General features: G+C 47.4%; 1 protein-coding gene across 3 annotated transcripts; it reads right to left on the bottom strand.

Moving 5' to 3' along the window:
- Window positions 1-4,363: 4,363 nt before the first annotated feature.
- TMEM216 (transmembrane protein 216) lies at window positions 4,364-12,231 on the bottom strand. Of its 3 annotated transcripts, none has more exons than XM_009185900.4 (5): window positions 11,261-12,231; window positions 10,612-10,713; window positions 9,963-10,055; window positions 5,243-5,444; window positions 4,364-4,954 (listed from the first exon to the last, which is right to left on the bottom strand). In XM_009185900.4, exons 3-5 carry the CDS (start codon window positions 10,006-10,008, stop codon window positions 4,939-4,941), a joined length of 264 nt encoding a protein of 87 aa, XP_009184164.1. In that variant the 5' UTR covers window positions 10,009-10,055; window positions 10,612-10,713; window positions 11,261-12,231; the 3' UTR covers window positions 4,364-4,938. The 3 variants fall into 3 exon arrangements, with proteins under 3 accessions (XP_009184164.1, XP_017803815.1, XP_009184163.1); XM_017948326.3 differs by having other exon boundaries at window positions 5,243-5,492; window positions 11,275-12,231; XM_009185899.4 differs by having other exon boundaries at window positions 11,275-11,583.

Genomic DNA, 12,231 nt, shown 5'->3' with positions numbered 1-12,231 from the left:
CTGGGGTATGGGCATGGGCTGATGTAGACACACGAATACCGTGAAATGCCAAGTTCTTAGCCAGGATTGCATGTCAGGCAGTGATACGTGGCTTTAGTTGACTGTGGAAAGCCTCCTAAGAGACCTCTAATGCAAACCTTTGGAGGCATCCCTTAAGGTTTAGCTTTTTTCCTTGGCCATCTAAACGTTTAAGCTGGTTAAACTTCCAAGTTATTATCCTTTACCCTTCAAGATTCCTAAGACTTATTTTCAGAGCAAATGTTCTACCTTGTACAGTCAAATTCCAATGTCAAGTTCAAGAAGGGAAGAATCTTTTGATAGGAGTTAGAAGACCTGACTGGTAGTGCCTAGTTCACCACCTGTAAATATGGACAAGCAGTGTAACCCTGGTCTTTTTCACCTACAAAATGAAAATAATAGCTGTTCTGCCTTCTGCACGTGAATGTTTTAAGAAACAGATAACAAATGTGAATGTTTTATAAACTAAATATGAGGAAGTATATAGTGTGGGTGATCTTGGGCTCCAGAAAAGCTTTTGGCTTTAAAAAGCCAGGTGAAGGAGGGTTCAATGATAAAAAAGTGAGCCACAGACCAGATGATAATGTGTATTGGTACCAGGAATGGCAAGATGAGTGTAAAAACAAGCTTTAGGAGAAGAGACATTCCATAGAGGGGCTATCAAGATGTGAAACTTAAAGGAGGAAAAAAAAGTAGTTGGAATACCTCAGAATGTAAACTATTACTTTCAAATTGGGTTCCATGGTAACCCACATCTTAGTTGTACCTCATGCTTGCTAAGACACCTGTTCCTATGCTGTAGCAATCTCTAGTTAAGGTCTAGGTGTCTGGTTTTTATGCCCCAGATGACTTAAAAAATAAATTGTGAGGACTGGTAGCTTAGAGGCAAAATTGAGCTGCATCTAGGAGGTACCATGGTGGTGTAGAAAAGGAAGGACTTTATGGTTACTCTAGGTTCAAATCCCAATTCCATTTCTAAGCTGAATGCCCTTGGACACATGACAACATCTGATAATTTCCTTCTGCCTCATAGGATCATATGAATGAAATAACACTGCCAGGCACTGGATGATTAGTAGTCTCCACAAGCTGCTGCCATGGTATGGAGCCAGAATCTGAATCTGTGTCCTAAATGCTTCCTAAACTGGGCCAGACCACTGCAGTCACTTGCTGGTTCTAGCCATGAGTGTGAGTAGCTGAGCAGGCCTCTGCCAGTTTATGCCCAGGGCCTGTTGCTTTGCTCAGTTCTTGCCACTGTCCCAGAATGTTGGCACCTCCAGTTCTGTGTGGACTGTAAAGCGCTTCCCTTGACTCTAGTGAGCACAGCCTCTGGCCACGATAAATCTCAAAGACTAGCTACACTGATTCCTGTCCTCCACTGCCTCAGTTTCTGTTGTATGTCTTAATCACGTGACTAACTGCATCTACACAGGTGGTTCCATCAAGCATCAGAAAAATGAACGTTTATCAAGCAGCCCACAGGAAGCACAATGTCCTAAACCTCCACATAACCATCCAGTAAACAAGAGGACTTCCTATTCCTAATCACAGCCTCATTTTCAACCATCATCCTCATCCTCATATGAGGATATGGAATTTCCTTGATCCGGACAGACTCCTAAGGCAAGAGTTCTAGTTCTACCTGTTAATAACCAGATGTGTGGTGCTGGTTACATCACTTCTCACCTCTAAGCCTGCAAAGTCTGGGGTTAGACTTGGTTCATCTCTAAGATAGGTCTTTAAATTCTAATGGATTTTATAAGGTGCCCTTAAACTTCCAATTGAGCCTTTCAATCATTTATCTATATTGCTGTGGGGGTGAGCTTAACCAGTGAACCTCTAAATTAAATAGGCCATACAGAATGGGCTCTCTTCCAGTTTGATACCAGTGATTTCTTCAAAACAGGGATAAAGTAGCAGAAAATTGCTATTAGTGGGATTTGTGATTATCAGGGCAGTTCCTATTGAAGGTTTTGTTACTGTTTCATGGTTGATTAGATCTATCTACTCTGGTTTTTGGATAGTCCCCAAGGGCAGCTGGGAGGCAAGGGCACATAAGGGGTAGGAAACAAAAAAAAGCATCAGTGCTTTGGACAGCAGAGCCCCTCAGGATGAGAATGAGCCTGATCATAGTAAGAGTTAAAAACCAGCATAGAATGCTTAAAGTTACATTTTACTTTGAGTAAGAGCAGATAATCTAGGATTCATCTGAAAGCAGACAGAAGAGCCTCAAGGTTTTCTGAAGTAGATTCTGTCACGGCTCCTCGTGGCTTCTTGGAATTAAAAAACATGGCCACTGCTGGGTGCAGTGGCTCACACCCGTAATCCCAGGACTTTGGGAGGCCGAGGCGGGTGGATCACCTGAGGTCAGGAGTTCGAGACCAGCCTAGTCAACATGGTGAAACCCTGTGTCTACTGAAAATACAAAAATTAGCCGGGCGTGGTAGCGGGCACCTGTAATCCCAGCTACTTGGAAGGCTCAGGCAGAAGAATCGCTTGAACCTGGGAGGTGGAGGTTGCAGTGAGCCGAGATCGCACCATTGCACTCCAGCCTGGGCGACAAGAGCGAAACTCTGTCTCAAAAAAAAAAAAAAAAGAAAAAAAACCACATAGCCACTACCAAGAAAAACAGGACTAATATTAAAGATGCTTACTTGGAGAAAGGAAGTATACATTGATCTAGAGTGACAGTTCTCCAGCTTAAAAAAAAAAAAAGTGTTCCTTTTATGTTAATTCCAAATTTTGTTTTTGAGACAGGGTCTCACTCCTCCACAAGGTGGAGTACAAACATAGCTCCCTGCAGTCTTGACCTCCTGGGCTCAAGCTATCCTCCTGCCACAGGCTCCTGAGTAGCTGGGACTACAGGTGTGCCTCACTACACCTGGCTCATTTTTAAATTTTTTTTTTTTTTTTTTTTTTTTTTTTTGAGACAGAGTCTTGCCCTCTGTCATCCAGGCTGGAGTAGAGTGGCGCAATCTCGGCTCACTGCAACCTCCGCCTTCTGGGTTCACGCCATTCTCCTGCCTCAGCCTCCCAAGTAGCTGGGACTACAGGCGCCCACCACCACGCCTGGCTAATTTTTTTTTTATATTTTTAGTAGAGATGGGGTTTCACCATGTTAGCCAGGATGGTCTCAATCTCCTGACCTCGTGATCTGCCTGCCTCACCCTCCCAAAGTGCTGGGATTACAGGCTTGAGCCACCGCGCCTGGCCGAATTTTTAAATTTTTTAGTAGAGACAAGGTTCTCACCATATTACCTAGGCTGGTCACAAATTCCTGGACTCATGTGATCCTCCTGCTTCAGCCTCCCAACGTGTTGGGATCACAAGTGTAAGCCACTGTGCCAGGCCTCAAAATACTAAAATAAGTGACCAAAAAAAAATCAGCTGGTTGCAGTGGCTCACACCAGTACTCCTAGCACATTAGGAGGTAGAGGCAGGACTGCTTGAGCTCAGGAGTTAGAGACCAGTCTGAGCAACAGAGTGAGACCCTATCTCTACAACGAATACAAAAATTAGTTGGCTGGGCACGGTGGCTCACGCCTGTAACCCCAGCACTTTGGGAGGCCAGCAGGCAGATCACGAGGTCAGGAGTTTGAGACCAGGCTGGCCAGCATGGTGAAACCCCGTCTCTACCAAAAATACAAAAAAAAATTAGCCTGGCATGGTGGTGCACACCTGTATTCCCAGCTACTTGGGAGGCTGAGGCAGGAGAATCGCTTAAACCCAGGAGGCAGAGGTTGCGGTACGCTGAGATCGTGCCACTGCACTGCAGTCTATCCAGTCTAGGTGACAGAGTGAGACCCCGTCTCAAAAAAAAAAAAAAAAAAAAAAAAAGCCAGGCATGATGGTGTGTGCCTGTAGTCCCACCTACTTGAGAGGCTGATGTGGGAGGATCGCATGAGCTAGGGAGGCAGAGGTTGCAGTGAGCCAAGATCATGCCACTGCACTGCAGCCTGGATGACAGACTGAGACACTGTCTCCAAACTTTAAAAAAAAAAAAGTTAGTTTAGAATACGCTTCTTCCAGTTACACATGGCCCACTGGAAAAGAGCTAACAATTCCCTGTAAGAAGAGTGAGACCAGATGCTGACTTTGGGGCAGAGTGAAGCAAATAAGCAGTCTTTTGCATGATGAGAGACTTGAAGAAGATACAGAGGATGGCAGTGCATTCAGGGTTTAATTTAGGCTGCAGCTTGGGGAAGAAAATCAGTGGTCATCACTGCCTTTGTGTGCACACTGTATCACTAAGCAAAGCTCCTGAGAACAAACCGCTGGGATAGTCACGACCCTCTCTTGGAGTAGATGAATTCTAGGGACAGGTGCCATAAGGAAAGGCTGCAACTCCCACAACAGAAAATACATATTTATTAAAAATAAAGTTAGTTTCATGATGACAGTAGAAAAATAACACTATGAGCTACTAAAAACGTTCTGGAAACTCAGTCTCCGAGGACTGGGGTGAGAGGCTTTCGCATCACTCTGGAAACCCACCAACATGAGGCTCTCTGTGCTCATGTGGGACAGGTATGGCACAACTCATACAGGGAGCATGTGGCTCAGGTCCTGCTTGAAGCCCAAGGAGCCTAGATGGTCCACACGAGATGCTCTGGCCACGGTGATCAAAGAGGAGAACTTGAGGTCAGCAGGGGACTGGTTCTGAGAAGGGGCAGGATGGGAATAACCTTGCCCGTCCCTATGCTGGAGTATAGAACAGTCTCTCGAGTTGATGGTCCTGGTTTAGAAGATGGCACCCACTGGCCTTATGCTGAGTTGCTTGCCCAAATGTATGTGCTGAAGAAAAGCCACACAGCCTTTCTCAGGATAACTTGCCCCACCAATTCTCACTGGTGTGGCTAAAGTACCAGAAGCAATATGTGTGGTGTCAGCCTGATGGGCTGTTGGCTGAAATTCTGTACTTCAAATTCTGTTCATACTGATGGCAGAAAGAAAGAAAATGTTAAAAGACCAGTGAATGAGAGTAGCTGGCCTCAACTGTTCTATATTCCAAGTCTCCTGGCCCCAAAGAATAGGGAGAGTATCCTCCCTGAGTGGGAATCGATCTACCTACCCTAAACAGGAAAGGCAATCCACTAGCCACCCCTTTCCCCCACTAGAGAAAAGTCTTCTAGATCCCTTAGGCTTCAGAAGAATACTGAATCCCTCCCTGGGATGGGAACCCAACCCTCTGGTGATGAGAAATGGTCCCTCAGCGAAGCAGTACCTGGAGAAAGCAGCCAAGGTGAGCACCTCAAGTAAAAGCTCTGAGCCACAGAAGAAGAGCAAGATGCCGTTCATGATGGCTTCCAGGCGGAGTACATAGGTCTGCAGCAGCAGGTAATAGGAGGCCATCATGGCAGATGGGAAGGTCAAGGCCACGCTAATACTGAGTGGCATCTTTCGTTGGCAAAGGTTTCCCTTTGTACCTGTGTCAGACAGAACCCATGGAGTCATCTCCAAATGGTCTGCTTTTCCTGGTCCAGGGGAAAGATGTGGGAGATGTGATGGAATGGCAAGGCACAAAAAATGATCCTGAGTGGGGTGCACAGATTTATAAATGGGGTCCCACTGTACTGAAAGTTTGAGGCTTGGCAGAGTTACAAGATTAAAGTCACTTAATCCAGAGGTCCTGCTTCCAGTCTGGTCCCCACTCAAGGGACAATGGGATCTTTATTTGGGAAAAAAAATTTTTTTTTATTATAAAAATAATATATAATCATTAAAAATTTTTTTTTTTGAGGCGGAGTCTTCACTCTGTCGCCCAGGCTGGAGTGCAGTGGCACCATCTCAGCTCACTGCAAGCTCCGCCTCCCGGGTTCGCGCCATTCTCCTGTCTCAGCCTCCCGAGTAGCTGGGACTACAGGCGCCCGCCACCGCGCCTGGCTAATTTTTTGTATTTTAGTAGAGACGGGGTTTCACCGTGTTAGCCACGATGGTCTCAATCTCCTGACCTCGTGATCCGCCCGCCTTGGCCTCCCAAAGTGCAGGGATTACAGGCGTGAGCCACCGCGCCCAGCCCATTTAAAAATTTTTAATGGCCGGGCACGGTGGCTCACGCCTGTAATCCCAGCACTCTGGGAGTCCGAGGCGGGCAGATCACGAGGTCAGGAGATCGAGACCATCCTGGCTAACACGGTGAAACCCCGTCTCTACTAAAAATATAAAAAAATATAGCTCAAGCCTGTAATCCCAGCACTTTGGGAGGCTGAGACGGGCGGATCACGAGGTCAGGAGATCGAGACCATCCTGGCTAACACGGTGAAACCCCATCTCTACTAAAAAATACAAAAAACTAGCCGGGCGAGGTGGCAGGCACCTGTAGTCCCAGCTACTCGGGAGGCTGAGGCAGGAGAATGGCGTAAACCCAGGAGGCGGAGCTTGCAGTGAGCTGAGATCCGGCCACTGCACTCCAGCCTGGGTGACACAGTGAGACTCCGTCTCAAAAAAAATAAAAATAAAAATAAAAAAATAAAAAAATTAGCCAGGCGTGGTGGCGGGCACCTGTTCCCAGCTACTCCAGAGGCTGAGGCAGGAGAATGGCGTGAACCTAGGAGGCGGGGCTTGCAGTGAGCAGCTATCATGCCACTGCACCCCAGCCCGGGGAACAAAGTGAGACTCTGTCTCAAAAAAAAAAAAAATTTCAACACAGAAAATAATTTTTGAGTATACAGAAAGTGAAAGGCCTCCATGTCCCTGCACCCTGAAGATTATTAGAGAATGATGTGTATTGTTTCAGATTTTTTGTATGTATATATTCACATATTACTATTTATTATTATAAAAATAGAAGCATACTCTACATCCTGTTTCACAACTTATTTTTCCCCACAGACATTTTTCCACACACATAGCTACCTTAATTTTTTTTTTTTTTTTTAGATAGTGTTTCATTCTGTCACCCAGGCTGGAGTGCAGTTGCATCATCATAGCTCACTGCAGCCTCAAACACCTGGGCTCAAGGGATCTTCCCACTATAGGTACACATCACTATGCCCAGCTAATTTTTTTTTTTTTGAGACAGAGTTTCTTGTCACCCAGGCTGGAGTGCAATGGAGCGATCTTGGCTCACTTCAACCTCCACCTCCCGGGTTCAAGCGATTATCCTGCCTCAGCCTCCCAAGTAGCTGGGATTACAGGTGCCCGCCACCATGCCTAGCTAATTTTCATATTTTTTAGTAGAGGCACGATTTCACCATGTTGGCCAGGCTGGTCACGAATTCCTGACCTCAGGCAATCCACCTGCCTCGGCCTCCCACAATGCTGAGATTACAGGCGTGAGCCTGGCCAATCTTTATTTTATTTTTTGTCTCACTATGTTGACTAGGCTGGTCTCAAACTCCTGGCCTTAAGCAACCTTCCTGTCTCAGCCTCCCAAAGTTCTGATTACAGGCGTGAGCCACTGCATCTGGCCTTAACTGTTCTTTTTTATTTTTAAATTTTTTAAATTTTTTTATTTTTTGAGACGGAGTCTAGCTCTCTTGCCAGGCTGAAGTGTAGTGACGCGATCTCGGCTCACTGCAACTTCCGCCTCCTGGGCTCAAGTGATTCTCCTGCCTCACCCTCCCTAGTAGCTGGGATTACAGGCACACGCCACCACATCCAGCTAATTTTTGTATTTTTAGTAGAGACGGGGTTTCACCATGTTGGCCAGGATGGTCTTGATCTGACCTCGTAATCTGCCTGCCTCGGCCTCCCAAAGTGCCGGGATTACAGGCGTTGAGCCACTGTGCCTAGCAACTGTTCTTTTTTAATGGTTATATCTAAGTCCGTTGAATCAGTGCCATAACTTATTTAACAAGCCCATATGGACAGGTTTAGTTTGTTTATAGTGTTTTGATGTTACCAAATTTTTGGCAATAAACATTCTCATATAGTTATCTTTGCATATCTGTGGAATTTTTTTTTAAATCTAGTTTTAGAAGTGAAATTGTTGGGGTTAAGAGTAAAATATTACATGGTAATAACTATTACTGAAAAGAGTTGTACTAAATTAAATTACCACGAAAGTATATAACAATCTGTTCCCTACACCCTAATACTGGGTGTTATAAATCTTTATCTCTGCCAGTCTGATGGGTAAAAAACATTACTTTGTTTCAATTTGATTTTTATTAGTGAGTTTGAGCATCTTGTCAAGTTTTACTGGTTCTCTAATTATTTTTACATGAACTGCCTATTAATGTCTCTTACCAAATTTTTTTTTTTTTTGATTCTCACTTTGTCGCCCAGGCTGGAGTGCAGTGGGTCATCTTGGCTCACTGCAACCTCCGCCTCCTGGGAGTTCAAGTGATTCTCCTGCCTCAGCCTCCCGAGTAGCTGGGATTATAGGCGTGCACCACCACAACCGGCTAATTTTTGTATTTTTAGTAGAGATGGGGTTTCACCATGTTGGCCAAGCTGGTCTCAAACTCCTCACCTGCCTTGGCCTCCCAAACTGCTGGGATTACAGGCGTGAGCCACTGCGCCCGGCCAATATTTAAATTTATTTTGTCTTTTCCTTAGTGATTTATGTGAGCCTTCTTTTATCCTTTCTTATGTGTTGCAAGTAATTTTGTTCCTAAGTTTGTGCTTTAACATTTATTTCAGGGATGACATATTCTAACAAATAAGGGTTTTGCTCTGTATTTCTGGGATTATAAAACTTGTCCTACAGGGCAAACATGTTGGCTCACGCCTGTAATCCCAGCACCTTGGGGAGGCCAAGGCGGGAGGATTGCTTGAGGCCAGGAGTTTCAGACCAGCCTGGGCAATGAGGCAACACACTGTCTCTACAAAAAACACAAAATGAGCCAGGCATGATGTCGCATGCCTGTGGTCCCAGCTACTCAGGAGGCTGAAGTTGGAGGACTGCTTGAGCCCAGGGCTTCAAGGCTGCTGTGCGTTATGATCGTACCACTGTACTCCAGCCTAGGTGACAGAATGAGACCCTGTCTCAAATAAGTAAATGTTTAAAAAACAAAATCCGGTCAGGTGTGATGGCTCACACCTATAATCCCAGCACTTTGGGAGGCCAAGACAGGTAGATCATGAGGTCAGGAGATCGAGACTATCCTAGCCAACATGGTGAAACTCCATCTCTACTAAAAATACAAAAACTTGCCAGGCATGGTGGTGGGCGCCTGCAGTCCCAGCTACTCAAGAGTCTGAGACAGGAGAATCACTTGAACCCGGGAGGCGGAGGTTGCAGTGAGCCGAGATCGTGCCACTGCACTCCAGCCTGGCAGACACAGTGAGACTCTGTCTCCAAAAAAAAAACAAAAATCCAGCCAGGTGCAGTGGTAATCCCACCACTTTGGGAGGCTAAGGCAGGCGGATGACAAGGTCAAGAGATGGAGACCATCCTGGCCAATATGGTGAAACCCCGTCTCTACTAAAAATACAAAAATTAGCTGGGAGCAATGGTGAACGCCTGTAGTCCCAGCTACTCGGCAGGCTGAGGCAGAAGAATCGCTTGATCCCGGGAGGCAGAGGTTGCAGTGATCCGAGATCGTGCCACTGCACTCCAGCCTGGCGATAGAGAGAGACTCCATCTCAAAAAAAAAAAAAAAAAAAATCCTACAGAGATCCTTATTCAGAGAATTGTTAGGGATCTTAGTACTGATCTGTGCGGGATACGCTGCCTGCCCTGACATAGAGTTACAACTGAACCTGCTCCCCCAAGAATACTAGTGAGAAGAACCAGGCACTCCTTTTGCTGTTAGGCAGCTGGGAAGGAATCATCTAATATCCCATTCTATTGCCCATCTCTAGCCTTACAGAGCAACAAACAGGTAAATCCTGACCCAATGTATGAAGCAGCAACTTGAAACTTCAGAGAGGGAGTAATGGTATATACAGATCCAGTCTCTGATAGTCAACCTAGGTGATGTACTTTTCTTGTTAATCAAGTTACAGATACCAGCTTGTCTCATAAAGAGTGGAAATATTCTCTGGACAACACTCACCAAAAAACAGGCGAATTACTTCAATTCCAAGATAAAGGAGGAGCATCACCACATCCAGTACTAGGTTAGCTGTTGGATATGGTAGCAGAACACCTGCGAATACAAAAGCCAGAGTTTGCAAATAGCATAAAACAGCATCCACAAGAACTGCCACACACTTGAGACATCAGTCTCAAGGACATCAGTCTCAGCTTTCCATGAGCTAGTTAGTGAAATGTGGGCATTATTACAGCTGCAGGATACATAAACTCACAGTGCGACCCAGGCTTATTATTATGCCATTTTACTCCTAACTCCAAAAGACTCTGGGGACTCCTCTCTCCAGAATGAGTGGATGCACATGGGTACACGGGCCACTGAATAGTTTCTAAGGGTCATCAATGGGCTTACAGTGGAGCTCAGCAAAGACCACTGATGTGGGCAGAGTCAGAATGGAGAAGCCCACATTTCCCAAACTCAAGAAATTCTTGCTGAGGGGATGCCTATGGAATCATACTCAAAGAAGCCATCTGATGAGGAGGCCTGCCTTGCAGCGACAAAGAACCGCAGGGGGCAGAAAAGAGCGGAAAATAAGAAGGTTCTTGGTCGGAGTTGGCTCTGAGCTGAAGTGGGGAAGGGGTGCTGTCGTCAAGCCCCATGCCTTCCTTACCTTTATACAGAAATATGAAAAGTTCCAGCAAGAAATAGGTAGCATTATACCACGCGTTCAGAAAGAACAGGATTTCCAGCGGGGTGGAGGACAACCGTTTACCTGAAACAGCAGCACAGAAAAGTGGGATGGGCAGGAAGGCAGCTCCCTCTCTGCTCCTATGGGTTGGTGTCTAACTGGGGAAACCAGACGCCGCAACTAATGGGACCGGCCACTCAGGGGCACTTCTGGTTGCTGATAATGAGGGTCGAGGGTACGGGGTGGATGTGGAGGGGGCTTCCCTCGTTTCCCAGGAAACACCGCGAAACTCGACTCTTCGGCTTCAGGAGTAAAAGTCAAAAGGTAACTCGCAGCTGACAGACATCTCAAAGATCTCACCCTGTCACTATTTGGGAGGGGAAGTTGGGGCGTGGAGACCAACAGATTCGTACCTGAGCCATCCTAGAAGTGGCCCAGCCAAGGATCTGCGGCTATTTGAGCCACGCACCTTGAAACCTTCAGGGACCCAGGGTGGGCGGGTCCGCGGAAGCCCGCTTTGGACCAGGGAGGCGCGATGTCCCTAACGCTACAGAATGGAGGGTTTAGGTCAAGCTCTGGGACAGAGGTGCGAGGGAGGGATCAAAGGGAAAGGGACCAGCGACTCACACACCTCCGGAATCTCACCTCGCGGCGCCATCTTCAGTCCCCGTGGAAACTGCGTACGCTGCCACAGCGGCTCCCGGAGGAGCGCGGCGCTGCCGGAAACAGGGACTGAGCGGCCGGGGTTTCCGGCCCCTCTGCCCGCCCGCGGCACTCTGTGGTCACCCGGAGCGGGACGAGCTCGGGCCAGGCCGCAAGTGGCCCTCGCTCGGATGTCCCCTCTCCAGACCTAAGGGAAAACAGTGACCGCCCACGACGCCGTCGTCTGCAGGAGCTCGGGGTTGTGGGGTAGGACCCTGGAGGCCCTTGGGCTACCGGGCGTTGGGGGAAAGTGGGCAGTTGTGACAGTGTTACCAGGAGACTGGCAAATAGGTCCTACTCCCACGATTCCCATTTTTCGACGGACGACGAGAAACGGTGTGAGCAACGGATCTCTGCAAATGCGGGATGGGAGTTAGCATTGGTCTTTTCTGCGGCCGATTTACCTACCAGGTAGAGACACTAGGGAAATAGAGCGTCCTTTCCAGGAGCACACGTAAATAAACTGAAACGAGTCACCACGCGATCCCTAAAGTGGTGCAGTGGGAGCTGAGAGGACAAAGTGCTCCCAGGTGGAAATCTAAGTTAGTTTCCAAGAGACGGCCTGTGAGCTGGGCTTCAAAGCCTGCCTGATTCGGGTTTGCAGCGGTAAGAGCGTGTTGCTGGCCGGGCTTAGTGGCTCACGCCTGTAATCCCAGCACTTTGGGAGGCCGAGGCGATGGATCACCTGAGGTCAGGAGTTCGAAACCAGCCTGGCCAACATGGCGAAACCCCGTCTCTACTAAAAATACAAAAATTAGCCAGACGTAGCGGCGCGCGCCAGTAGTTCCAGCTACTTGGGAGGCTGAGGTAGGAGAATCGCTCGAACCCAGGAGGCGGAGGTTGCAGTGAGCCGAGATTGCGCCACCGCACTCCAGCCTGGGCGACAGTGAGACTCTGTCT

This window comes from Papio anubis, chromosome 12 (assembly GCF_008728515.1).
Source record: "Papio anubis isolate 15944 chromosome 12, Panubis1.0, whole genome shotgun sequence".
Classification (NCBI taxonomy): Eukaryota; Metazoa; Chordata; class Mammalia; order Primates; family Cercopithecidae; genus Papio; species Papio anubis.
The sequence above is the reverse complement of the archived record's forward strand: the minus strand, read 5'-3'. Positions and strand labels throughout refer to the sequence as shown.

Coding starts and splice junctions, on each gene's coding strand:
- TMEM216 (XM_017948326.3), bottom strand. Junction 10,056..10,611: donor TTTCATATTTCTGTATAAAG/GTAAGGAAGGCA, acceptor TTGTATTCGCAG/GTGTTCTGCTACCATATCCA. Junction 5,493..9,962: donor AGTAATTCGCCTGTTTTTTG/GTGAGTGTTGTC, acceptor CCCCTGGACCAG/GAAAAGCAGACCATTTGGAG.